At 41.8% G+C, this 27628-nt stretch overlaps 1 protein-coding gene across 2 annotated transcripts in view; it reads left to right on the top strand.

Annotated features, from left to right (window-relative positions):
• The first annotated feature begins 392 nt into the window (after window positions 1–392).
• LOC135512215 (cysteine-rich protein 2-like) overlaps window positions 393–27628 on the top strand; it is a 29361-nt gene continuing 2125 nt past the window's right edge. Inside the window, exons 1-5 of one of the 2 annotated variants that reach the window (XM_064933992.1) lie at window positions 393–518; window positions 2049–2143; window positions 17047–17104; window positions 20343–20468; window positions 27493–27564. In XM_064933992.1, coding sequence (XP_064790064.1) covers window positions 476–518; window positions 2049–2143; window positions 17047–17104; window positions 20343–20468; window positions 27493–27564 — 394 coding nt within the window. In that variant the 5' untranslated portion in view covers window positions 393–475. Of the gene's footprint in view, window positions 519–2048; window positions 2144–17046; window positions 17105–20342; window positions 20469–27489; window positions 27565–27628 lie in introns of both variants that reach the window. The other variant, XM_064933991.1, reaches the window with a different exon arrangement.

Here is a 27628-nt window from a genome sequence, read left to right as displayed (position 1 = left end):
TTGCATGTGGTAACACTGCCAGGGAAACTAAACCAAAGCATGGATTGCTGTCATACATTGGTTTCCTTACCTTGTAAGCAGTCAATGTTTAATTTTGTAATTTGGGTGAACTATCCCTTTCATATTGTAGGGTACCATAGCTTTCCTAAATAACGAGTGGGTGTGTTCAATGAGATGGCACGATAGGCTATAGCTCCCATTGCTCGGGGGTGAAGTTTCCCCTATGTACAGAACTTAGATCAGCTCCCCCCGCAATCTGAACATTAACAATCATTTGGGAAAATTCAAAACTGACCCAAGATCAGCATCTAGGAGCAACGTCACTCAACTCCATACCTCCCTTTTGGAGGCGGAGCGCCGACGTCACAGTTGAATGCGCGATCGGCACTGCATCGTTCTGCCAGCGCCGCAGATAGAATTTGAAGGCAATTTGAAGTTCGGGTTGATCGTCAGCTGGACAAAGAATTGCTGAAGAATGACCTCGAGGTGCCCCAGATGCACAAATGATGTGTTTTTTGGTAAGGAATCATTTTTGTAAACCTCTAGCCACAGCAAATGCCAAGGAATGTAAATATTGAAGATGATCAAAGAACTTGGATTGTTTATTTTGATTAATAATTATAATGATTTAGCATAGGCCTAACTAAAGGAAAATTAACTGACACTGAAAATTTAAATGGTTATTGTAGTGACAATTGTGTGCAGATATAACATAATATAATAAAATACAATAAAATAGAATACAATATAATAATTAAAATAATAATTTGGTGGACGCTGAAAATTAAAATGTTTATTGTAGTGACAATTGTGTGCTCATATGAATAGAACAGAAAATAATACTAATTAATGCAATACAATAGAATATAATACAATATAACAATAAGTTGGTGGATGCTTATATTTGCCCTATTTCACACATGTACACGTGTGTATTAATACGCATTTGTGAAATGGAAATGTATTTCTTGCATATCCCAACTCTCCCGAGACACCCCTCGGAGAGTGGGTTCACGGCCAGGGTAGAATCCAAACTCTGTAGGTCTTGCAAATGCCTTTTTAAGAGGAGACCTGTGGATTGATGGGGGACTGCCGCTGCATGAACGCCAAGTTGTCCCTGCTGGTGACATCGTATTCGCTTAGCCTACTGACAAGTAGCTTCTCGCACAGAACCGGGAAGTCTTTATTATCATTAGAAGATCATTTATTATTATGAAGAAAAAAAATTATCATAATTATAATTATATATATGTTACCTTTTTAAATGCAGGCTATGGGTCTTTCAGCATCTTCACTGCTGGGACTATTTTCACATGGGAAATATGAAGTTTGGTGGTTGCATATACCTTCTTTCCCAGCATCTCTGGAATGTTGGCTGATTATTCCTAAACATTTAACTAGGATTAATTAATACTTGACATGTTCATTTACTTTAACATAGCAAATGGGCAAGGTTACTTTGGTTACACCAGTAAAACCACTTGGTGGAACTTGATAATTAGGAAGGAGGCTTCAGCTCTTGGTTGTTATCGCTCTTGTCTCTTCCAGACATTTTTTTGATTGCAAAATATGGAGAATATTGTAAGATACGGTTTTGAACTTGAAGTCAAACTGAGCTGAAATGCACCTTTTACTATAGGTTTATTGGCTGCACATTGAACCCTTGTCCTGGAGTGTGGCGACCCATAATAGACAGAGGGAGAGAGGACGAAATGTTCAATAACATTTCAGGGAGGGGAGAGTACAATGTCTGTGTTGGTAATAGCCTACCTTGTGAAACAGCATAGAGGAGATCCTCTGTATAATGTCCCAAAAATGAGATATAATTACAGCTAACAGCAATAGACAAATAATTTGCAAACAATGTTTTTGAAGAATAAAACCTATAAATGCTTAATGAGCTTAGTTCAACTGTCCTACCCAAATTATAAGGTATTCATAACCCAACTGATAACCCACATTCTAAGACTGTATTATGCCTATGCCATTGTTTATGTTTTGTAGTCATTTGAGTCTTTGTAAACAAACTCTCTCTCTCTGTCCTGCAGCTGAGAAGGTGAGCTCGCTGGGGAAAAACTGGCACCGGTTCTGCCTGAAATGCGAACGCTGTAACAAGACCCTGTCAGCTGGCAACCATGCTGAGGTAAAGGGAGGCCCTGTGGCCGTAATATCCTGTCTACAGAGAGAGAAAGAAGGAGGGAGAGAAAGATAATGAAAAAGAGAAAGAGTGAGGGAAGAAGTGTGCTATCTTACCCCAGAACAAAGGGAGGGAGAGAGACATCGAAAGGTTGTGCTATCCTACCCAAGAGGATGGGAGAGAGGGAAGGAGTTGCATGGGGACAGAGGGAGTATGGCAGGCCACTGACCCCCATAAGGAGTAATATAATTTCATAAAGAAAAATATATATATACTGTATAAAGTAATATATACACAGAATAAAAATATATACACAACATGTAAAGTGTTGGTCCCATATTTCCCAAAATTGTCCATACACACAAAAAAGTATTTATCTCGAAATTTTGCTCAACTTTTGAACTGGTCATTTTGTGCACAAACTTCTGAATGGTACTCTATTTTTCATTTGTGTTTATCAGGGGCTGCTGCAGCACCCTCAGCACCCTTACTGTGAGATGAGGGTGGAGTCATATACAGTGCCATGCGAAAGTATTCGGCCCCCTTGAACTTTGCGACCTTTTGCCACATTTCAGGCTTCAAACATAAATATATAAAACTGTATTTTTTTGTGAAGAATCAACAACAAGTGGGACACAATCATGAAGTGGAACGACATTTATTGGATATTTCAAACTTTTTTAACAAATCAGAAACTGAAAAAATGGGCGTGAGATGGGAGAAACCGGCCATAGGACAACAATCAGTCGTATATTGCACAAATCTGGCCTTTATGGAAGAGTGACAAGAAGAAAGCCATTTCTTAAAGATATCCATAAAAAGTGTCATTTAAAGTTTTCCACAAGCCACCTGGGAGACACACCAAACATGTGGAAGAAGGTGCTCTGGTCAGATGAAACCAAAATTGAACTTTTTGGCAACAATGCAAAACGTTATGTTTGGCGTAAAAGCAACACAGCTCATCACCCTGACCACACCATCCCCACTGTCAAACATGGTGGTGGAAGCATCATGTTTGGGGCCTGCTTTTCTTCAGCAGGGACAGGGAAGATGGTTAAAATTGATGGGAAGATGGATGGAGCCAAATACAGGACCATTCTGGAAGAAAACCTGATGGAGTCTGCAAAAGACCTGAGACTGGGACGGAGATTTGTCTTCCAACAAGACAATGACCCAAAACATAAAGCAAAATCTACAATGGAATGGTTCAAAAATAAACATATCCAGGTGTTAGAATGGCCAAGTCAAAGTCCAGACCTGAATCCAATCGAGAATCTGTGGAAAGAACTGAAAACTGCTGTTCACAAATGCTCTCCATCCAACCTCACTGAGCTCGAGCTGTTGTGCAAGGAGGAATGGGAAAAAATTTCAGTCTCTCGATGTGCAAAACTGATAGAGACATAACCCAAGCGACTTACAGCTGTAATCGCAGCAAAAGGTGGTGCTACAAAGTATTAACTTAAGGGGGCTGAATAATTTTGCACGCCCAATTTTTCAGTTTTTGATTTGTTAAAAAAGTTTGAAATATCCAATAAATGTCGTTCCACTTCATGATTGTGTCCCACTTGTTGATTCTTCACAAAAAAATACAGTTTTATATCTTTATGTTTGAAGCCTGAAATGTGGCAAAAGGTCGCAAAGTTCAAGGGGGCCGAATACTTTCGCAAGGCACTGTATACAAACTCAAGATTCTGAACTTAAACGATTTACCTCATACAGCTAGAAAATTCCCTAAATCTTCCGAGCTATTTGAGCATGAACTGTATTAAAACTACAGATGTAGGATCTTAATTGGATCACCCTGTTGCAGAAGAACGTTCATGCAATGCAGGAAATGTAAAACTTGTAGTGTATTTGAGGTTTTCAAAGGCGTCTGGGGTGTGTAATTTCCCCTTAGAAATTTCAGACTTGATTTTCCCTTACGAAGAATGTATCAACCCCTACAAAAATGTTCATGAATTATAATCCACATAATAATTCACATTTCCTGTTGCTGCAAGATTATTTTCCTGTTGTAGTCAAAGTGGCTCAAATTAAGATCCTACATAAGGGGTGTTGTCAGTTAAGTGAGTTGCACTACTGGGTCATTGTTTATAGACCCATGTACTGTATCAACTCAAAATTAAATTGCTGTAGTGCTACTGCAGTAGAAGCCAGATCACTAGTACTATAGCAGTGGCCCAGAAATTCCAATCATCTCAATAATGAAACTGTTGAGCAGCTATGTCTTTGTGGGTCCCTTTGATTATAGCTGGTCCGTGAACCAAATCGTGGCTTCACAATAACCTGACACTCATCCTTTGTCCACTCCAACCCCTCACCAGGCATCGTGACCCTGCTCCTTTCACTGTGGCAATGTCCCAAATGGCACCCTATTCACTATATAGGGCACTACAAAAAAAAGAAGTGCACTACATAGGGAATAGGGTGACATTTGGAACGCAATGTCATTTCACCTTTCATTGTCCTGCTCAGATAACTTAGGGAATTTTCAAGCTCCCTGAGCTGAATCGTTCAAGTTCAGAATCTAGGGCTTGTATATCTGACTGCACACCCATGTTGCAGACATTGCCGTGGGAGAAGGGGTGCTAAGGGTGATGCAGCACCCCCTGATAAATTGAAAAAATATACAATGGCTAAAGATGACTTTTTTTATTGTTATTATTATTATTTTTTAAATATTGCACTTAGATTGGATCTTCCATCAATATTATTGTCTGCATCACTTCCAATCCCCCATATACATTACTGTTCAAAGGGTCACTTAGAAATGTCCTTGGTTTTGAAAGAAAAGCAACATTTTTTTGTCCATTAAAATAACATCAAAATGATCAGAAATACATTGTAGACAGTGTTAATGTTGTAAATGACTATTGTAGCTGGAATATCTGTGTTCCAATAGCACGTTGTGTTAGCTAATCCAAGTTTATAATTTTAAAAGGCTAATTGATCATTAGAAAAACCTCTTTTTAATTTTTTTTTACCCCTTTTTCTCCCCAATTCATGGTATCCAATTGTTGTAGTAGCTAGTATCTTGTCTCATCGCTACAACTCCCGTACGGGCTCTGGAGAGACGAAGGTTGAAAGTCATGCGATACACAACCCAACCAAGCCGCACTGCTTCTTAACACAGCGCGCATCCAACCCGGAAGCCAGCCGCAACCATGTGTCAGAGGAAACACCGTGCACCTGGCAACCTTGGTTAGCGCGCACTGCGCCTGGCCTGCCACAGGAGTCGCTGGTGCGCGATGAGACAAGGACACCCCTACCGACCAAGCCCTCCCTAACCCGGACGATGCTAGGCCAATTGTGCGTCGCCCCACGGACCTCCCGGTCGCGGCCGGTTACAACAGTACAGCGCCCTTAACCACTGCGCCACCCGGGAGGCCCCCAGAAAATCCTTTTTCAATTATGTTAGCAGAGCTGAAAACTGTTGTGCTAATTAAAGAAGCAATAAATCTGGCCTTATTTAGACTAGTTGAGTATCTGGAGCATCAGAATTTGTGGGTTCGATTACAGGCTCAAAATGGCCAGAAACAAAGCACTTTCTTCTGAAACTCGTCAGTCTATTCTTCTGAGAAATGAAGGCTATTCCATGCGAGAAATTGCCAAGAGACTGATCTCATGCAACGCTGTGTACTACTCCCTTCGCAGGACAGCGCAAACTGTCTCTAACCAGAAAAGAAGGAGGAGTGGGAGGCCCCAGTGCACAACTGAGCAACTTCATTAAATAGTACTGGGTATGTCAGTCTAGCCCAGGGGAGTCTAGCCAGCAAAGCAATGGAATGGAATGTTAGCTCAGGGGACAATGCAAATTCAAGTGAATCTTTAATGAAACTCGGTCAGGAGGATTTGGCTCTCATTTTACCAGGGCGTTTCTTCCTCAAGGCAAAGATGACACTGATAATGATGGATGGAAATAACAAAGGGTTTGGGAATGCAAGTATTAAGACATCACTAAGGGTCAGGGCCAGCGTTCATAAAGCGTCTAAGCAATGCTGATCTAGGATCAGATTCCCCCTGTCCATGTAATCTTTATTCATTATGATCTAAAAGGCTAAACTGATCCTACATCAGCACTTCTAATATGAGACTCTTTGTGACTATATGACCAGATGTTCGAAACGTAAAGGAATTCCATCGGTACATAGAAAGTGTAGGGTTATGTTCTTGCTATTATAGTATTATCAGCATAATCCTATTGTATGATCCCCAGGGCCCCACATTTCTGCCTAGTCGTGCACAGTATATCCTGTAAATCAAAGAAAGCAGGCATACAGTCATACTAACAGCACCTGTTAAAGGATGTCTCATGTCTCACAGTCAAAATAATAAAAAACAAATCCCAGAAATTATCACGTTTCAGGTGAGAGCCAGATGCAGACAATATCGAAGAAACAACAGTTTATTAATCGAACAGGGGCAGGCAAAAGATGGGCCAAGGGCACGCAGAGGTCAGTAATCCAGATAGGTGGGGCAAAGGTACAGGATGGCAGGCAGGCTCAGGGTCAGGGTCAGGGCAGGCAGAATGGTCAACACCAGGGAAACTAGGAAACCGGAACAATCGAGAGACAGGAGCAGAGGGAAAAACGCTGGTAGGCTTGACGAAACAAAACAAACTGGCAACAGTCAAACAGAGAACAAAGGAATAAATACACTGGGGATAATGGGGAAGATGGGCGACACCTGGAGGGGGGTGGAGACAATCACAAAGACAGGTGAAACAGATCAGGGTGTGACAGTACCCCCCCCCCCCTGCCCCCCGCCCCAGTCTCTAGGGGTGCCACCTGGTGTCCTACCTGGGCGCATACCTGGTTAACCGGGGTGTTGGCTTTGGAAATCCGCGATGAGGCCTAGGTCCAGGATGTCCCTGGTGGGGACCCAGCACTGGAAACAGGAGACAAAGGGCTGTGAGACATGGGTTTAACTCTGGGTACATGAAAGGTAGGATATATATGAAAGGTATGGGGCAATAAAAGACAAACAGCAGAGGGGCTAATGACTTTGGAGATGGGAAACGGGCTGATAAACTGGGGGGAAAGTTCGCGGGATACCACCTGGAGGGGCAGATCCCGGGTGGACAGCCATACCTTCTGCCCGAGATGATACCGGGGAGCCGGGGTCCGGTGGCGATCCGATTGTCGTTGACACCTGGAGGTGGTCTTGGGCTCTCCTCCAGGTACGACGACAGCGGCAAACAAACATCTGGGCAGAAGGTATGCCGACCTCTTCTTCTATCAGTGGGGGCTGATACCCCAGTGAACACTCAAAAGGTGATAGGCCCGTGGCAGAGCAGGGAAGGGTGTTGCGGGTGTATTTGACCCACACAATCTGCTGGTTCCAGGTGGTGGGGTTGGCAGAGATCAGGCAGTGCAGAGTAGTCTCTAGGTCTTAGTTGGCTCGCTCCGACTGGCTGTTGGACTGGGGGTGGAACCTGGAGGACAGGCTGGCCGATGACCAAATGAGGGTGCAGAACGCCTTCCAGAACCGGGACAAGAACTGAGGACCCCGGTCAAAAACCATGTCAACTGGTAGTCCATGGATCTGGAAGACGTGCTGCTCCATGAGAGGGGCCGTCAAATTTTGCAGAGGGTAATTTGTGGAGAGGAATGAAGTTGGCGGCTTAGGAAAACCAATCCACCACAGTCAGGATGGCGGTGTTCCATCAGATGGGGGAAGACCCATGACAAAGTCCAGGGAGATGTGAGACCAGGGACGGTGAGGGACAGGCAGAGGTTGGAGACCAGCCGGAGCTTGCCGTGGAGTCTTGTTTTGTGCACAAACTGTGCAAGCAGCGACAAATGCAGAGATGTCAGGGACCATGGTAGGCCACCAAAAGCATTGTCACACAAAAGCCAGGGTCCGACGGGGGCCCCGGTGGCAGGCAAGTCTGGAGGAGTAGAACCCCCCGGGGTTCGGCTGGAAATGCTGAGCCTCCCGGACCTGCTTCCCTACACCCCAGCTGAGTGCCGTCGTCAGGCATGAGGTGGGAAGGATGGCCTCGGGCTCCAGGGTAATAGCCGTGGGATTAGGGCGGCAAGACACTGCATCTGGCTTGACATTCTTGGATCTCGGCCGGTATGAGAGGGAGAAGTCGAACAGTGTGAACAGCAGGGTCCATCTAGCTTGCCTGGAGTTGAGGTGCTTGGCGGTGTGGTCGGTCCATACAATGAGCGGATGTTCCGCCCCCTCTAGCCAGTGACTCCATTCCTCCAACACCATCGAGAAGCTCCCGATTCCCCACAGCATAGTTCTTCTCCATGGCATTGAGGCGGTGGGAGAAGAAGGCACAGGGATGTAGCTTATGATCCAGGTCAGAACACTGGAACAGGACCGCCCCCACTCCTACATCAGAAACATCGGCCTCCACCACGAACTGACGGGAAGGGTCAGGATGAACTAAGATGGGAGCAGTGGTGAAGCAGTGTTTGAGGTCCCGGAATGCCTGGTCAGCAGCAGGGGACCACATGAACAGAACCTTGGGAGAGGTGAGTACTGACAGCGGGGAAGCTAGGGTGGTGTTACCCTGGATCAAGCGGTGATAAAAGTCGGAGAACCCCAGGATACGTTGCAGCTGCACCCTGGACGTAGGCTGGGGCCAATCCACCACTGCTCTCACCTTCCCAGGATCCATCTGGACTCTCCCAGCAGAGATGATGTAACCCAAAAAGGGAATGGTGGAGCGATGGAACTCGCACTTCTCTGCCTTTACAAACAGCTGATTCTCCAGGAAGCATTGAAGAACCTGTCGGACATGGAGCACATGTTCTTGGGGGAGTGGGAGAAGAGGACGATGTCATCAATGTAGGCAAAGACGAACCGGTTCAACATGTAGAGAAGAACATAATTTACCAGAGCCTGGAACACAGCAGGGGTGTTGGTAAGGCCAAATGGAATGACCAAATACTTGTAGTGGCCACTGGATGTGTTGAAGGCGGTCTTCCACTCATCCCCCTCCCGTATCCGCACCAGATGATAGGTGTTCTGTAGGTCCAGCTAGGAAAACACGGTGGCCCCCTGGAGCTGCTCTAAGGCCGAGATGATGAGTGGTAGTGGGTAGCGGTTCTTCACCCTTATGTCATTCAGTCCCTGGTAGTCGATGCACGGGCAGAGGGTCTTGTCCTTCTCCACAAAGAAGAACCCTGCGCCAGCGAGAAAGGAAGAAGGACGGATCAATCCAGCAGCTAGGGAGTCCCCAATCTAGGTCTCCATAGCCTTGGTCTCCGGTCCCAACAGCGAGTACAGTCATCCCCGGGGCAGAGTGGTGCTAAGGAAAGATCCAGGGTAACGTCCGAGCCCACAGGAAGACATCCCGGGGCAGGTTGCGCTGACTTCCGGCATTGGACATGGCAGAACGGGCTCCAGCCCATGATGGCACCAGTAGACCAGTTAATGAGAGGATTATGTCACTGGATCCAGGAGAATCCCAATACCACAAGAATCTGAGGAGACTTAATGAGCAGAAATGTAATAGTCTCGCTGTGGTTCCCTGACACCCGTAGGTTGATGGGAGTGGTATTGTGTGTGACCCGGCCTATAGAGTCCAGCGCTCTAACGTCAATGGGAATGGAGAGGGGCTGAGTGGGTATATCCAGCTCGGAAGCCAGGGTAGCATCCAAAAAGCCAGGGTAGTGTCCAGAGTCAATGAGGACCGGGAGAGATTTCAACTTGTTTCCCCACAGCAGAATGGCATGAAATGGAGTGCAAATAAGGGAAGCAGAAAAGCCCACCAGAGTATTCGCTCCTACCGGTGAGCCTGGTTTTTTAGCGGACAAGAGGACACAAAAGGACTACGAGTCCTGCAATACAGGCAGCTCTTCGTGTTGAGCCTGTATAGCCATTCCGCTGGAGACAGACCTAGCTCTGCCTATTTGCATAGGCTCGGGAAACGGTGACTCAGACGTCTTTGGCGACTCTCGGTGGACATCGGGTAGCCTCAGGTTCTCTCGGCAACGGTGCCATCGGGGACTTCCGGGATGCCTCGGAGGCGAGGTGGAATCCTTGGACGGGCGAGCGAAATCAAATCTCCTCCCTCCGTCGTTCCACTAGTTGCCCATCGATCCTGATGGTCAAGGCGATGAGAGAATCAAGACCTATCGGTAATTCCCGGGCTGCAAGCTCATCCTTGACCTCCTCCAAGACTCAGTGTAGCAACATGTCCAACAGCACTTCCTGGTTCCAGGCACTCAGCTGCCAACGTGCGGAGATCCACCGCATAGTCTGCCACACTGTGGAAGTCCTGCCGAATCCGGAGTAGCTTCCAGGCAGCCTCTCTCATGGAGAATGGGGCATCAAACACCTTCTTTAATTCTCCCATTGTCAGCGTCATGTGTATAGGTGGCAGGGAAGTCAGGCGCAGGAGAGTCAAAATGAAGTGTAAATGGAGTCTTTTAATAAATGTCAACAGAACATGCTCCATAACACTTAAAAGGTACAGACATGAAATACCATGGGTACGAGGACACATCGCGCACCAACACAACAAAATAACAACAGTGACAATAAAACAATCTCTGACAAAGACATGAGGGGAAACAGAGGGTTAAATACACAACAGGTAATGAATCGGATTGAAAACAGGTGTGTGGGAAGACAAGACAAAACCCATGGAAAATGAAAAATGGATCAATGATGGCTAGAAGACCGGTGACGTCGAACGCAGAGCACCGCCCGAACAAGGAGAGACAACGACTTCGGCAGAAGTCGTGACATCCATGAACTCACACAGACTGACGCATGTGGCCAGCTGTTGCTCCCATACAGCTGTAGCCCAGGCGAGCGCCCTCCCGGACATCAGCGTGATTAGGTACGCTATTTTAGAGCAGTCTGAGGGGAAGGAGGAGGGCTGAAGCTTGAAGATGAGGGCACACTGAGATAGAAATGGAAACAACCAAATGGAAACAGGAACAACCCAGAGACAGGAGCAGAGGTGAAAACGCTGGTAGGCTTGACGAAACAAAATGAACTGGGAACAGACAAACAAAGAACACAGGTATAAATGCACAGGGGATAATGGGGAAGATGGGCAAGACCGGGGGGGGGGATTATCAGTGTGTGGCAGAAATAGGTCGAAAGACAGATATTAGAGTTGGAAAAGAAGCTAAAAATGGAAGGTAGCACAGGTATTAAGACCCAACTTGTCTAGTAACTAGTAAAATACATTACATAAAACAATCTATCAACAATGGATGTAATCTAGGCAGTGTCGAGCCAATGGGGGACCACAAATACCCGCTGGCAAAGGGGTTTAAGTGCCTGTGGCTGTCAAAAAATCTGTTAGAAATACAGAAGGGGATCGACGCTATTCTAGCCAGTGTCTGAAAATGCTTTATAACACAATCCAAACGTGCGGTCTAAAATAATATTTTTCACTTATCACAAACTCCTGTTAACTTAGTTTGATAGAATTATAGTTATAGGCCCCATAGTCAGGCCAGGTATGGTTGGTCACATGACTAGTCTTTACAAATCTCAAAGGGTTGAATAAATGTCAAAGGGCTATCATTGATTTGGAAGCCTGTTTGATAACCTAACCTGGGGGTAAGTCATTGTTCTGACCCAAACACTGGAGTCTTTGAGTTGAGTGATACTAGGGCTACTGAGGCTAATTATTCCGGTCATCTCAGACCAGTAGGAGACAAAGTCCAGCATTGTTTCAGTGTTAGGAGGTGATTCAGTGGGCCAGGGAACACACACAGTCTGTCTTTCTCAGAAACAGGCTGTTGTTTGAAACGTTGTCCTGTTTTTGAGTTCACAAGCCATGGCTGTATTCTCTAGAGTCTAATAGTCTAACCCTCCGTGCTGTCTTTGTCTTTTCATCTGAAGATAAAGATGACTAGTTGATTTTAAGGTTTACTTGTGGATGGTAGAGTTTACATGTTTGACTTTTGAGAGGTAGTTGTTCTTACACAGGTCTGAATGGAGACACAGAGGACTTATCCTTCTTTATGAAATACACAACCCAACAGTATACATGGACTAATGGACGAACATTGCTAGTTCACTTTCACAAGCCCATATACAGTCCATCCACTTCTTTATCTCTGAAATGCTGTGGCATGAGAGAACGAATAGGCCTCTGTTATTTCTGGACGGGAGTGTTTTTGACAGGCTGTCAGGTGAAGGATTTCTCTCTCTCTCTCTCTCTCTCTGTCTGTGTGTGTCTCTCTCTCTCTCTCTCTGTCTGTGTGTCTCTCTCTCTCTGTGTGGCCTTATACACGGCAGTGACGTATCTTCATTGTTCAGAACATTTTCTAAAACCTTTTAACGGTGAAGTCTCTCTCTCTCAATACTTTTTCATCAGGGAGGGACAGAGCGGGGAGAATGGCATCTGCATTCCTGAAAGGGTATCACACCTCAGGGAACTCTCAATAACTCTGTCTGTTGGGATCATTGAAATTACAGACATGCCAAAAAAAGACAGTAGCCCTTTCCTGCAGTAAAATGAACAAGTGGCCTCATGGGTGGAATGTTAAAACATACATTAATACAAATTACTTTTAAAACGTTGCCTAAAATCTGGTGTTTCTATGTCAAACAATTTTGTTATTTCAGTCTTCTGTGATGTAATATTGGGATGCAAACTCAAATTAGAATACATGTGAACTCTATATCTGACATGGTACAGGTGTCTTCTTTTTTTAAACCCATAAAGTGTGTGAGGTGTATACTTTTGTTTCAAAGTAGATTTTTTTGAAACTACCAAGAAACACTGTGTGACCCTGATTTAGCCCACTGCAGTATCAGGTTAAATTAAATTTCCATGAGGTTAAGTAGACATTAAATGCATAGGCAGCTGGTGGCACCCTTAACTGGGAAGAACGGCTCATAGTAATGGCTGAAACAGTGTTAATGGAATGGTATCAAACACAGTTTCCAAGTTCCAATTATTATGAGCCGTCCTACCCTCACCAGCCTCCTGTGGTTAAATTACAAGATTTATAATGACCTTGTCAGAAAGGCATGTCCTTAGTTCCTGGATTGTAGCCTACAATGCCAGCCCATAGCTGATGCAATGTTTCCTTTGCATTTAACGCCAACTCATTCATCACACTGATTAACGGCTGCTCCATGATTTCATGACATCACACCCACACACCCTCAGTGACAACGTGACAATGAACAGCCAAAGTTTGACATTACACCAGACTGTCAGGTCTGTAATGGATGCCTGTGATAGAGGTTGCGTTCCAAATAGCCCCCGATTCCTAACACAGTGCACTACTTAAGAAGTGCACTACATAGGTAGTAGGGTACCAATTGGGACAGACTTTACTGTCCAGAAAATACATGAGCTCAGATTTGCTGGACTAGCTGAGTCACAGGCTGTCGTAGACATTATGTCCCTGACCTCAGTGTCCATATATAGATTCAAAGGTCTGAAATAGGTATGAAGGAAGTGATGATTGAACTTTAAAGTTAACAGTGTATATATGCGACGCATGCAGAGTCACCATCAAAATCCTGAAAGTGTGTATTTTGTAACTACGCTGTTTTGGCAAAATATATTTTTTATTAGATTTCTAAATGTCACCCTACAAATGTGAGGTTGATAGGGTATAATGTGAGGTTGATAGGGTAAAATGTGAGGTTGATAGGGTAAGATGTGAGGTTCAAAACTTTCACAAGTCACTGTTCATTTCAATGCAATTGACCCGCAAACAGTTGCACTGTAAATGCCAAGTACTGTATGTGCCTATACTGTAATAGCAATGTTTCTGATCTAATGTTGTACTTTTTATTTTGCTGTGAAGAACTTTGGTCCCAAATAGTATTTTATTAGAGTGACTTTAGTGTTTTTGGAGAATCTTCTCCGGAGCTTAGGTATGTCCTACATTGTTGTTCTTGTAGTGTGAGTGAGGAGGGCAGTTTGTAGATATATAAAATACTCTTGTGCTTGAGGAGACACAGAACACTCCTGTTTGGTCAGAGTGAGCTTTGTGCAACAGAGTGTGTGTGTGCATTCATTCATTTAGGAACTGGTTTCGCTGTGTCCCACATATAATAACCCAGTGTTGGTCCGAAAAGAGGTGTGTCACATATACGTTGCATGTCTCTAAAGGTGATTCCTAAAAGGCACCCTATTCACTACATAGTGCACTACTTTTGACCAGAGCCCTATGGGCCTGGCCCTTGGGATGCAGCCCAACTCTCTGAGGTCGGTTACAAATGCAACCATTTAGAATGAATAGCTTTAAGAGCTTTAAGAGCTTGCTGAGGTCACAGCATCCTAAATCTCTTCTATCCTCCTCTCAGACGGGTGTTAGTTGTCTAAATATTGTTTTATTCCCAGTTTATGCACTGGAATGTGAAGGAGCTAGCTAGAGCATATGGAAGCAGTTTGCTAAAAATAAAGTCTGAATTGGGGAGATGTTTGATAGGAATTTGGGTCGAAAGGATCTCTCTGCTCTCTCTGTCTGTTCTGCTCGGTCCATTTTAAGACTGACAGATAGAGCTCCTCCATAATTAACTTGAAGCGGTCAGGAGGATAAGGCATTCATTTAAATTTGAAAGATAATGGCTCCCAAATGGCACCCTGATTCCTATATGGGTGATTCAACGAAGTGGTGCAAATTGCAGTCCCCAAAAAATGATTATAAAGTTTCTACCTATGCCTTAAGCAATGGAAGGGTAGTAACAGGATTATTATTAGGGGAGCTTGAGGTAGCATATTATCCTGATTAAAAAACAAATACCATCCTTGGCTCTCGCAAACATGCATGCGCACACTCACACACACAGACGTGAACACACACACGCACACACACACAAACTGAGTATACAAAATATTAAGATCTCTTTCCATGACATACAGTGAATTCAGACCCTTGACTTTGTCCACGTTTTGTTAACTTACAACCATATTTTAATATTGATTAAATTGTTTATTTTCCTCATCAATCTACACAGAATAACCCATAATGACAAAGGTAAAACAGATTTTTTTTAAACATTTTTGCAAATGTATTAAAAATACAAATCTGAAATGTGGCATTAACACAGTCTGAGGTCCTGAGCCCTCTGGAGCAGGTTTTCATCAAGGATCTCTCTTTACATTGCTCCGTTCATCTTTCCCTCGATCCTGACTAGTCTCCCAGTCCATGCAGTTAAAAACTATCCCTACAGCATGATGCTGCCTTCACCATGTTTCACCGTAGGGATGGTGCCAAGTTTCCTCCAGAAGTCACACTTGCCATTCATTCTAAAGAGTTTGATTTTGATTTCATCAGACCAGAGAATCTTGTTTTTCACGGCCTGAGAGTCCTTTAGGTGCCTTTTGGCAAACTCCAAGCAGGCTGTCATGTGCCTTTTACTGAGGAGTGGCTTCCGTCTGGCCACTCTACCATAAGGCCTGATTGAAGTTGGAGACTTTTATCTCCCTCACCAACTTCAAACATCTGCTATCTGAGCAGCTAACCGATCACTACAGCTGTACATAGTCCATTGGTAAATAGCCCATCCAATTTACCTACCTCATCCCCATACTGTTTTTATTTATTTACTTTTCTGCTCTTTTGCACACCAGTATCTCTACCTGCACATGACCATCTGATAATTTATCACTCCAGTGTTAATCTGCTAAATTGTAATTATTCGCCTCCCTCCTCATGCCTTTGGCACACAATGTATATAGATACACTTTTCTTTTTTTTTCTTTCTACTGTGTTATTGACTTGTTTACTGTTTACTCCATGTATAACTCTGTGTTGCTGTCTGTTCACACTGCTATGCTTTATCTTGGACAGGTTGCAGTTGTAAATGAGAACTTGTTCTCAACTAGCCTACCTGGTTAAATAAAGGTTAAATAAAAATATAAAAAATTGGTGGAGTTCTTGGTCACCTCCTTGACCAAGGCCATTCTCCCCCGATTGCCCAGTTTGGCTGGGCATCCAGGTCTAAGAAGAGTCTTGGTGGTTCCAAACTTCTTCCATTTAAGAATGATGGAGGCCACTGTGTTCTTGGGGACCTTCAATGCTGCAGAAATGTTTTGTTACCCTTCCCCAGATCTGTGCCTCGACACAATCCTGTCTCTGAGCTTTACGGCAATTCCTTCGACATCATGGCTTGGTTTTTGCTCTGACATGTGCTGTCAACTGTGGGACATTATATAGACAGGTGTTTGCCTTTCCAAAGCATGTCCAATCAATTGAATGTATCACAGGTGGACTCCAATCAAGTTGTAGAAACATCTCAAGGAAGATCAATGGAAACAGGATGCACCTGGGCTTAATTTCGAGCCTCATAGTAAAAGGTCTGAATAGTTATGCACATATATATTTTTTTATACATTATACATTTATACATACAAAAAATACAAAAAAATAATTGCATCCGTTTTAGTATAAAGCTGTAACGTAACAAAATGTGGAAAAAGGAAGCTGTCTGAATACTTTCCGAATGCACTGTAGACTGATCATCTGAATCCAGGGAAAGCTATGATCCCTTATTGATGTCACTTGTTACATCCACTTCAATCAGCGTAGGTGAAGGGGAGGAGACGGTTTAAATAATGATTTTTACTCCATGAGACATGGATTGTGTATGTGTGCCATTTAGAGGGTAAATGGTGCCATTTGTGATGAAGCCAGTGACCAGTCAGCAGTCACACTCCTGAAATATAACCTCTGTCTGATTGGTTTAAACCCTAATGCTTTATACTGACACTGACTGACTGTAATGTTCCATTTCAGTGAATTGTGAAATGTTTCAGTAGTTTCAGTTTCAGTAAACAGTTTATTTCAGTAATAAGTAGAACTGTTTCAGTAAATAGTTTTAACGGAAGTTGCACTAAACCTGCAGATTGTTTGGAGGAGACTTCCTCTGTTTTTAGTTTTTCTTAATTACCAATATTCAGCTATTTATTATGATAATAGATTATTTATTAATATTAGACATGGTCTGTCTTCCAGCATGATGGGTTGCCCTACTGTCACAAACCATGCTACGGAACTCTCTTCGGACCCAAAGGTAAGAGGTCACTGTTAAAAAAACATCTCAGGTGTGCGGAATAATCGCTATAGCTTGAATTCAATAAGACCAATAATAGATAGGATAAACTTAATTGGCTTTTTTTCACTTACGGAAAATGTATCAACCCATACGAAAATGTCCATTAATTATAATCCACCTAATATATAATTCACATTTTTATTTTCCTGCTGTAGCAAACTTGTTCAAATTTAGATCCTACATCTATACTTTACACACTCCACACACACACACACACACACACACACACACACACACACACACACATATTCAGTAGCACAAATGTACTAATTTCCTCACTCACACAAACAGCCATAAAAGTACTTGATTGATAAAGACAACAATGTTAAAAACATTATAACATTTCATCACCCCTATACTATACCGGATGCTATACGGTCACACAAGGCATTTCCTTTCCCATGAATCAAAGTGCAAGACATCCTCAGTGTGCTGTGTGGGGACCAGATGGATATTTATATATCTATAATGACCTCCTGCCCTGGTGTTATACAGCCTGGCCAGTGGATTCTCATTTCCTAAAGTTGCTTCAATAGAAAAGTTTGAAAGTTGCATAAAAAGTAGGCCTCGTCTCAAAGTTGCTTAAATCTGTGACAACATTTTGAAGCACACCAAAATCCTATGATTTGTGTGTGCCATTAAAAAAGTAGATTCAGAATTTTGGTGTACACGTCACATAGGCTTACACACTTAGTAATTATGGATTTTGAGTATTCACGAGTTTCACCTGGAAGAAATACATACACATTTGGGTTTGTGAGTGCATGAATAAACTCTGATATAATCTGAGGTGCTTCCCTTTTAAAAGTGAAAATAAAATTAAAAAAAGGTCATATAAGCTTATAACATTTTTGTCTGACGGGGGTGCATTCAGACATTTGGGTATTATTCTGGGTAATTATGACATGCTCTGTATCCCAAATGGCACCCTATTCCTTATATTTGGGGTGGCAGGGTAGCCTAGTGGTTAGAGCGTTGGAAATCCCCGAGCTGACAAGGTACAAATCTGTCGTTCTGCCCCTGAACAGGCAGTTGACCCACTGTTCCTAGGCCGTCATTGAAAATAAGAATTTGTTGTTAACTGACTTGCCTAGTAAAATAAATCAAATAAATATAGTGCACAACTTTTGCCCAAAGCCCTATGGGTCCTTTCACTACTAAGACTTGGATTATTACCCAAATGTGATGCTTTAATCGTTCCCAAGATGACTGGAATGGTGGTTTAGTAGTGTATGAACCCAGGGACAGATTTAATAACTGGAGGAAAGATAGATATAGTCGCCAGTGAAAGTCTACACACCCTTTGCACAGTCTTCCCGTTTTACTGCCTTAACATTCAATCTAAAAAATAATTGTATTTGATTTTGTTCCTACCAATCTACACAACCTACTTCACATTGTCAAAGTGAAAGAAAGATTATAGAACATTTTCCTAAAAAATAAATGAACATGTCTTCATTAGGTATGCTTTCACACCCAAGTTAGTACTCAATGGAAGCACCTTTGGCAGCAATTAGAGCTGTGAAATTTTTTAAATAAGATTCTAGGGGCAATTTATGGTCATTGTTTTTGTCAAAATTGCTCGAGCTCAGTCAAGTTGTTGGGAATCATTAATGGCAGCAATATTCAAAGAAGGAAGCTCGTGTTAAAAAAATAATCTGCAAATAATCAATTATGTTTGCAATAGGCCTGTTAAGTAATCCTGCAAGACAACATAGAAAATGACAGGTTTGCATCAAATCCAACACAATACAGGATCAACCCTCTGTATTTTCCAGTATTGTGATGGCAGCATCATTTATGAGTGTGCTTGTCACCAGTATGGACTGGGGAGTTTGTCAAGATCAAAATACACATGAAAGAAGCAAACCCCAGGTAAAACGTTTGAGGAAAACCCACTTCAGTCTTCTGAAAACCTAACCCTGGGATAAAGTCTTACTTTCCAGAAGGACAATTACATATATGTTAATGCAAAAGACCCACCAGAATGGTTTTAAAGAGGTGCGTGTTCCTGAGACGCCCAGTCTCAGTCCTGACTTCAATTTGCTTGGGACAAAGTTTGAATATTGCTGTCCATCAATGATTCCCAACCAAATGTACTGAGCTTGAGCAATTTTGACAAAAACAATAGATATACAGTGTATGTTTCCTAACCTAATTTGGTATAAAGTTATTTTCAATTATTCACAGATGTAATGGCTGCCAAAGCTGCTTCCACCAAGTATTTACTCTGGGGTGTGAAGACATATGCAATCAAGGCATCTTCATTTAAAACTAATATTTTCACTTTAAAAATGGGGAGTAGGTTGTGTAAAATTGCTAGGAAAAATATCAAATTGAATCGCTTTTCAGAATTTTTTCTAAGGCAGCAAAATGTATAGACTGTGCAAAGGGTGTGTAGACTTTCACTACGCACCGTATCTGCTAACTGTTGAAAGCTCCCGCAGTTTATTGAGTGTAATGTTTCGAACCAAAGGTCTAAGTCACTTTCGAAAAAATGGCAAGAATTATCACCTTATAGTATTATGCCTGCTTATCATATGATTGCTGTGGGGGTGTCACAAAACATGGATGGTAAATATAGGTGGCAACATCTAATTTCCTAGATGGCACCTGGGTTCTATCAGTTTGGGGGCCAATACATAGGTGAGAGTCATTAGACTGGGGAAGCTTAATGTAAAGTAATGACGGTTACTCATCTGACAAACTTCAGCTCATATCTATGAAAATGATTTTTACTATCTTTATAGATGATCTAGAAAGAATGAGATTACCCTCTAATCATGTGCATTTCAGATGAGTTGACCCAGTACATACATACAGAAACAAGGAATTTGTCTGGAATGTGTGTGTCTCTGGTGGTTTGGGTAGGATGTGGGTGGGGTTTGATTCTGGTTGTTTGGATAAAGGAACCTCAAACCCAACTGAAAAACAGCAGGCATTTCCCCTTGGCTTCTCCCTCCTCTGCAATTCTGCCTATCGTCTAAGGTGGGAGTTATGCAGTAGGACCTCTACTGGGGCTTAAAGCATTTCCTTTTTTAATATAACACACTGACAACCAAATTTCGGTACAGCAGAAGAGTAACCAATGGTTCCATGGCACTAGTTGTAAGACACTGGTACTTTGGCTAAGTTCAAACTCTAGCGCCTCATAATACCACATAATACAATGGCTGCCTAATAACCTCTCCTCCAGGTGTGAACATTGGAGGGGCAGGCTCCTACATCTACGACACTCCTCAACCTGCCTTTGACAGCCCATCAGAAGGATCTCCCACCACACCATGGACCACCATGCAGGTCACCCGGAACCAACCCAAAGGTAAGGGACGGTAGCCTGATCCCAGATCTGTTTGCGCTGTTTTGCTATCTCATAGGGTCATTGTCATTGCAATCAATACCATAGGAAGACCACGCAAACAGATCTGGGGCCAGGGGTAGTAATAGTGGTAGTAATAGTATTATTAAGGGAGTTTAGAGTTAACATAGTCTTATTTAAAAACAAAATTCCTCCTTAGCTCTCGCCACCTCCCACACACATACAGTACATACACTACATGGCCAAAACGATGTGGACAGCTATTAGTCTATTCGGCTATATCAGCCATACCCGTTGCTGACAGGTGTGTAAAATCGAGCCAACCGCCATGCGATCTCCATAGACAAACACCGGCAGTAGAATGGCTCGTACTGACTTTCAACTTGGCATTGTCATAGGATGCCACCTTTCCAACAAGATCACCATGCACAATGCCAAGCGTCAGCTGAAGTGGTGTAAAGCCTGCCGCCAGTGGACTCTGGAGCAGTGGAAACACGTTCTCTGGAGTGATGAATCACACTTCACCACATGGTAGTCCGACGGATGAATATGGGTTTTAGCGGACGACAGGAGAATGCTACCTGCCACAATGTGTAGTGCTAACTGTAAAGTTTGGTGGATGAGGAATAATGGTCTGGGGCTGTTTTTCATGGTTCGGGCTAGGCCCCTTAGTTCCAGTGAAGGGACATCTTAACACTACAGCATACAATGACATTCTAGACGATTCTGTGCTTTCAACTTTGTGGCAACAGTTCTGGGAAAGCCCTTTCCTGTTTCAGCATGACAATCCCCAGTGCACAAAGCGAGGTCCATTCAGAAATGGTTTGTCGAGATCGGTGTGGAAGAACTTGACTGGCCTGCACAGAGCCCCGAGCTCAACCCCATTGAACACCTTTGGGATGAATTGAAAAGCCAACTGTGAGCCAGGCCTTAAATCGCTCAAAATCAGTGCTCCGACCTCACCAATGTTTTTGCGGCTGAATGGAAGTCCCCGCAGCAATGTTCCAACATCTAGTGGAAACCCTTGCCATAAGAGTGGAGGCAATTATAGCAGCAAAGGGGACCAACTCCATATTAATGCTCATGATTTTGGAATGAGATGTTTGACGAACAGTTGACCACATGCTTTTGGCTATGTAGTGTATAGACACATACACACACAGGAACGAGTCCTTTTTATCAGGGCTGCTCAGATTAACTGGCCTTACCAAGTGCTCCAAGTATGACCTTGAAGGGTTAATTATAGCAACATAAAGCAGTAGAGAGAGGGTTACACACACACACAGACACACTTGTAATGATCCTATCTCTGTTCATCACTGGGGAGGAATGAGGAATTTTTGTATAGTGACACTTCACATTTGACAAGGGACTTAGTGTTCTAACATGGACACAATACTTTGAGTTATATAAAAAGGTTGACATGTATCTGATCTTTTAAGATACATATAACCCCCTAAAACATGACCAACGATGAACTTTCAAGTAATTTGCAGTACAACATTCACTGAGTGTACAAAACATGCTCTTTTCATAACATAGACTGACCAGGTGAATCCAGGTGAAAGCTATGATTCCTTATTGATACCACTTCAATCAGTGTCGATGAAAGCGAAGAGACAGGTTAAAGAAGGATTTTTAAGCCTTTAGACAATTGAAACATGGATTGTGTATGTGTGCCATTCAGAGGGTAAATGGGCAAGACAAAATATTTAAGTGCCTTTGAACAGGTTATGGTAGTCCATGCCCAGACAAATCGAGCCTGTTCTGAGGGCAAATGGGGGTGCAACTCAATATTAAGAAGGTGTTCCTAATGTTTGTATACTCAGTGTATGTCTAACTTTGACAATGGACTCTATTTTAACTAACCTAACGCAATGGTAAATCTAAGTGCAGGTGGTAGCGCAATAGATTCACACGTGTCAGAAATATTTTTGCTAATTTCACTGTCACAAATTGGTGCACTTGCTGGCGTTGGGTTTTGATGAATAAACAAGTTATGGGTGAGTCGAGGCTTGCCCCCTCACTGGCCAATCAGAACGTACTCCATGGCCAAATATGTGGTTGCTTCAAGTTGTGTATTTACAGTTTTTTATGTATTTCCTTGGAATCAACTCCAAATCCAATGTTAGTCTGTCATTTAAGAGATAATGCCCGAGAAGCCGGTGTTTGGAGCACGGGTGTTGTGAGGCCCAAAATGAAGTTACCAACATATTCAAATAATCTTTGACATATTTTCATTAAAAACTGTATTTTAATTCATGTATTTATACTATTTCATCCTTCCACAAGATATAGTCTTGACACAAATCTAGGGTTGCTACCCAAGCCAGCTAGTCGTTTGTTCTATCGGTTCGGTTGCTAGAGACGCGACTCAGTCGTTCAGTCTTTTTGTTCTGTATCTATGGATGTGACCAAGTCGTTCGTTCTAAATGTTGCATTGCCATACTGGCTGGCAACGTTCTTATCCCTTGCTTGCTAGCTAGCCAACTACGGCTAACTTACAGTCACGTCAAACAGTACAGACAGAATAACAACAGCAGCTGCATTTGTTTAAGTTGTTTTCTAGTGACATTTATTTGGATACATCCATAACAATGAGCTAATGAGGCACGATTTCACCTTGTATAGAAAATGTGCTCACTCATCAGGACACTGTTGTTCAGAGGAGCTAGCCAACAGCTAACAAAACCACTTCAAACTGAAGCTGGAAAGACTGCTAACTAGCTGCAGTTCATTTCATTGTACCTTTTTTCAATTTACATTTCTTTGTATATATCCATAAAAATGATGCCAGCTGATTCATGATTTTGACTGGCTGAGAAATGCTGCCTACCTGTCTGTCTCCTCCTAACACATTCATTACTATGGGAGAGCTGGAGATCTAATTTGAATATTGAAACAATGTTGCAAATGTCGGAGAGACAGACAGCAAGGTTTATACAAATCTCTGCTGTTGAAAACAAAATGTTAGTCTAAAAGAAATGTGAGATAATATCTAAAAGGTTTTTATAGTGCCGATCAAGTTTATAAATTGCTTGGCTGGGCTGACAGTGGTTTGACAGTCAGATGGAACAGAGTAATTATGTATTTTAAGGTGGTAACTTGTGGAATAGACACTGGCTGGAATGCGGTTTTAACCAATCAGCATTCAGGATTAGAACCACCCATTGTATAAAGTTTGTGAAGTGGCTTACAGAAATGAAATAACAAAATGTAGGCCGATCTTTGCTAAATATGTTAACGTGAACCCATTTCCAGTCCACATTGCTCTAAGTGATTGCATGGCTTCAATAGCATTCACACTGATATATGGGTTTAGGCATACTGTAAATTGCATTATGGCCGAGTATGGACATGCCAAACATTGTCAATAAGCAAGATTAAATTCACTATTGATCAGGCCTAAAAAGAGAACAGATAATTGCAATCAAATTCGAAACAAAATATCAACTTGTTTTAAATTGGCTATGTCACACTTACAGGCCGCATAATTTTTCCACATGGGTATACAGTGAGGGAAAAAAGTATTTAATCCCCTGCTGATTTTGTACGTTTGCCCACTGACAAAGAAATGATCAGTCTATAATTTTAATGGTAGGTTTATTTGAACAGTGAGAGACAGAATAAAAAGAAAAAAAAGAAAAACGCATGTCAAAAATGTTATAAATTGATTTGCATTTTAATGAGGGAAATAAGTATTTGACCCCCTCTCAATCAGAAAGATTTCTGGCTCCGAAGTGTCTTTTATACAGGTAATGAGCTGAGATTAGGAGCACACTCTTAAAGGGCGTGCTCCTAATCTCAGTTTGTTACCTGTATAAAAGACACCTGTCCACAGAAGCAATCAATCAATCAGATTCCAAACTCTCCACCATGGCCAAGACCAAAGAGCTCTGCAAGGATGTCAAGGACAAGATTGAAGAGCTACACAAGGCTGGAATGGGCTACAAGACCATCGCCAAGCAGCTTGGTGAGAAGGTGACAACAGTTGGTGCGATTATTTGCAAATGGAAGAAAGATACTACACTTTTTCTGAAAGACACTAACCAAATCCCATTTCGATCAATGTGATACAATACTTTTCCAAAGTGTCTGGTCTATATCTTAACATTAATAAATGTGAACTCATGGCTGTCAAAGATTGCGTGACACCTTCATATTATGGTATTCCAGTAAAAGAAGAACTTACATATTTAGGCATAACCATTACAAAGGATCAGAAGTCTAGAGGCTTACTAAATTTGAACCCTCTTGTTAAAAAACCACAGAAGAAGCTAAATCAATAGCTACAGAAGGACTTATCTTTAAAAGGTAGAGTCCTAATAACCAAGGCTGAAGGTATCTCTAGACTAACATATGGCACTCTATCTTTATATCTTGACCGTAAAATAAGCAAGGAGATAGACCAGATGCTTTTCAACTTTCTGTGGAGAAACTTACCCATTACATTAGGAAAACTGTTGTAATGAACACTTATGAGTATGGTGGGCTGAATTTTCTGGACTTTACTACCTTAAATAATACTTTTAAGATCAATTGGATAAAACAATTCCGAAGAAGACACACTTCTATCTGGAATTTTATTCCTCATCATGTCTTCTCTACTTTTGGTGGCCTTAACTTAATGTTGTTTTGCAATTATAATATTGACAAAGTTCCAGTGAAACTTTCTGCTTTTCATCAGCAGGTTTTCTTGTCATGGTCCTTAATTTATAAAAACAATTTTTCTCCACACAGATATTATATATGAAATAATCGGGATATATTGTATAAAACTACTTCTTTGTTTTTAGAATATTGGTTCTGAAATAATATCCTATTGGTGAGCCAACTGATAAATGCAGAGGGTCTTTTACTCAGTTATAAAGAATTCTTATCACTTTACAAGGTCCCTGTAACACCTAAAGATTTTGCAATTGTTTTAGATGCCATTCCCTCAGGTATTGCTTTATTATTCAGGAACATGTCAAGACCTGACCCTCAGAGCCTAGCTTCTCTTGACCCTGTTGACTCATCAGTAGGAAAGATTTGTTTCTCTTTTGGTCCATTCAACAACAGAGCGATACGATCCTTGTTTCAGCAGGATGTTGTATCTATACCTTATGTCATGCCTTATTGGAATGAATTTGTTGATCATATCTGTTGGAAAGAAGTTTGGATGCTGCCACACACATACCTACTTGTTAACAAAATTAAGGAAGTTTCCTTTAAAATTATTCATAAATAATATCCTGCCAAACAATTTATGCAGAAGTTTAAGGAAAACATCAACTCAAATTGCTCCTTTTGTAATGACCACGCAGAAACAGTGTTGCATATTTTTTAGCATTCTATTCATGTAAGAAAACTGTGGCAAGATATCAGTAGATTTATAATTGAACACGTTTATGAAGATCTTACACTATTGTGGAGGGATGTACTGCTTGGATTCTTTACCTACGATTGGAATAAGCTGAAAAGGTGGTATGTAATTAATTTCATTATTCTTTTGGCCAAATTTGATATTCACAAATGTAAATTTACAAACAAAAAAACGCGCTCTTACCCTACAAAAAGAAATTGAACTACGTTTTAAGACAATTAAATACTCTACTTACAAAAAAAGCTGTTAGAATTATAAGTGTTTGTATGTCCCTTAAGGTCCTTGTGTAAGGTGATATTGTACCCCCAACCTCAATTGTCCATTATATATAATTTATAAATACTTGTGTTCCCTCATGTACTCTCTGTATTGATTTGTTGTTTATAGAAAACATTTTTTAAAGGCACATGTTTTGTGACTGCGTGTGCATTTTAACATTTGAGTCACTTTTCAAAAGTTGCTAAAAGTTAAATGTTTTAAAGTAGCTAAATTTGTTGTTAGGTGCTGTTTGAAAAACAGTTGCCAGGGTAGTCTACAAAGTTGCTATATCTAGCAACAAAATTGCTAAATTGGCATCACTGCAGTATTCACCGAGGTTCTCATCTCTCGTTTCATGATGGGCATGACCATGCAGTATACATCATGGAGGGGGGTAGGCTATGCTTGGTTTTTAATCAAATAAAACGAAATGGGCAAGAAATTAGTTTATGTCTCTAAATAGGGAGTATAATGGCACCAAAAGCACATTACTCTACTCTTGTTCCATGCACATATGAGCAGTGTTTATCACAGCTGGATAGGCTGCGTTTCCGAAGTCAAAATTCAAGCCATTACCAACTGCGTTACCTCTATAATCAGCTTTTGGTTGGTGTTATATAACCAGCTTTTGGTTGGTGTTAAATGTCCCTATCAGCGCTGCCTGAAATGAGCAATTTGGGTCAAGTTTTTAAGGACATGACTAAAATACACCCGCTCATCTGAGCGCAAGTGAGCTGTTATAAAACATGTAAATTGCCGAACCTGGTTTTAGCACTAGAAAATGCTACTACGCCAGTTTTTACTTGACGCAATTCCAAAACGAACGTGCGTTTGACTCTAGCGCCGCCTTAAACCAGCCAAAAATAGAGCCATGCGTCTTCAAACAACTATCTCTGATTACAAGATTCAAGATTGACTCATGTTAGAACTTTCAACAGATCTTTTTAACAAACAAACTTGTTGGGTTTAACGTTTCCTTTCGAGATTAAAATTATTTTGAAGGAATGGGTGGGGTAGTTGCTGATCGCAAGATGTTAAATTTATAATGATTTATAATCTGTTGAATTTTGCCTTTTGTAAAACGTTGTAAACCCAAACTTTCTGTTATGTATCATGCCACTGTTTAATCTGAAAACAGAGTTTATGTGTTAACCTGAATAGAATTTTTTTATATTTTGATTAATTATGTCAAGTAGGAGATGACATTTATTTAATCAGCTGGACTTGATCACTGGTATGTTGAGTTTGTGTCTTTTGCACTGGTTTGTCCTTATGTTTGCTGTCTGGTAATTTTCAGAAAATCAAATGTGAGTTTATGTAGGGTTAATTTATGAGTTTAATTGAGGCTGATTTATTTGTTTCTGTCGGGTGAATAACCTCTAGCTATTGTTGTTTTGCCAGTAGTTCCCCCTCAGACCAGGATGTTTGCTGGAGAGACGTCACTCTGTCCTGGCTGTGAAAAGGTGGTCTATTTTGGTAAGTTTTGGTCAGACTGTTCATGATTGATTTATGATATAAACATTGACCACTCAACTATGCA

Source organism: Oncorhynchus masou, chromosome 24 (assembly GCF_036934945.1).
Source record: "Oncorhynchus masou masou isolate Uvic2021 chromosome 24, UVic_Omas_1.1, whole genome shotgun sequence".
Classification (NCBI taxonomy): Eukaryota; Metazoa; Chordata; class Actinopteri; order Salmoniformes; family Salmonidae; genus Oncorhynchus; species Oncorhynchus masou.
This window is presented reverse-complemented; position numbering and strand designations above follow the sequence as displayed.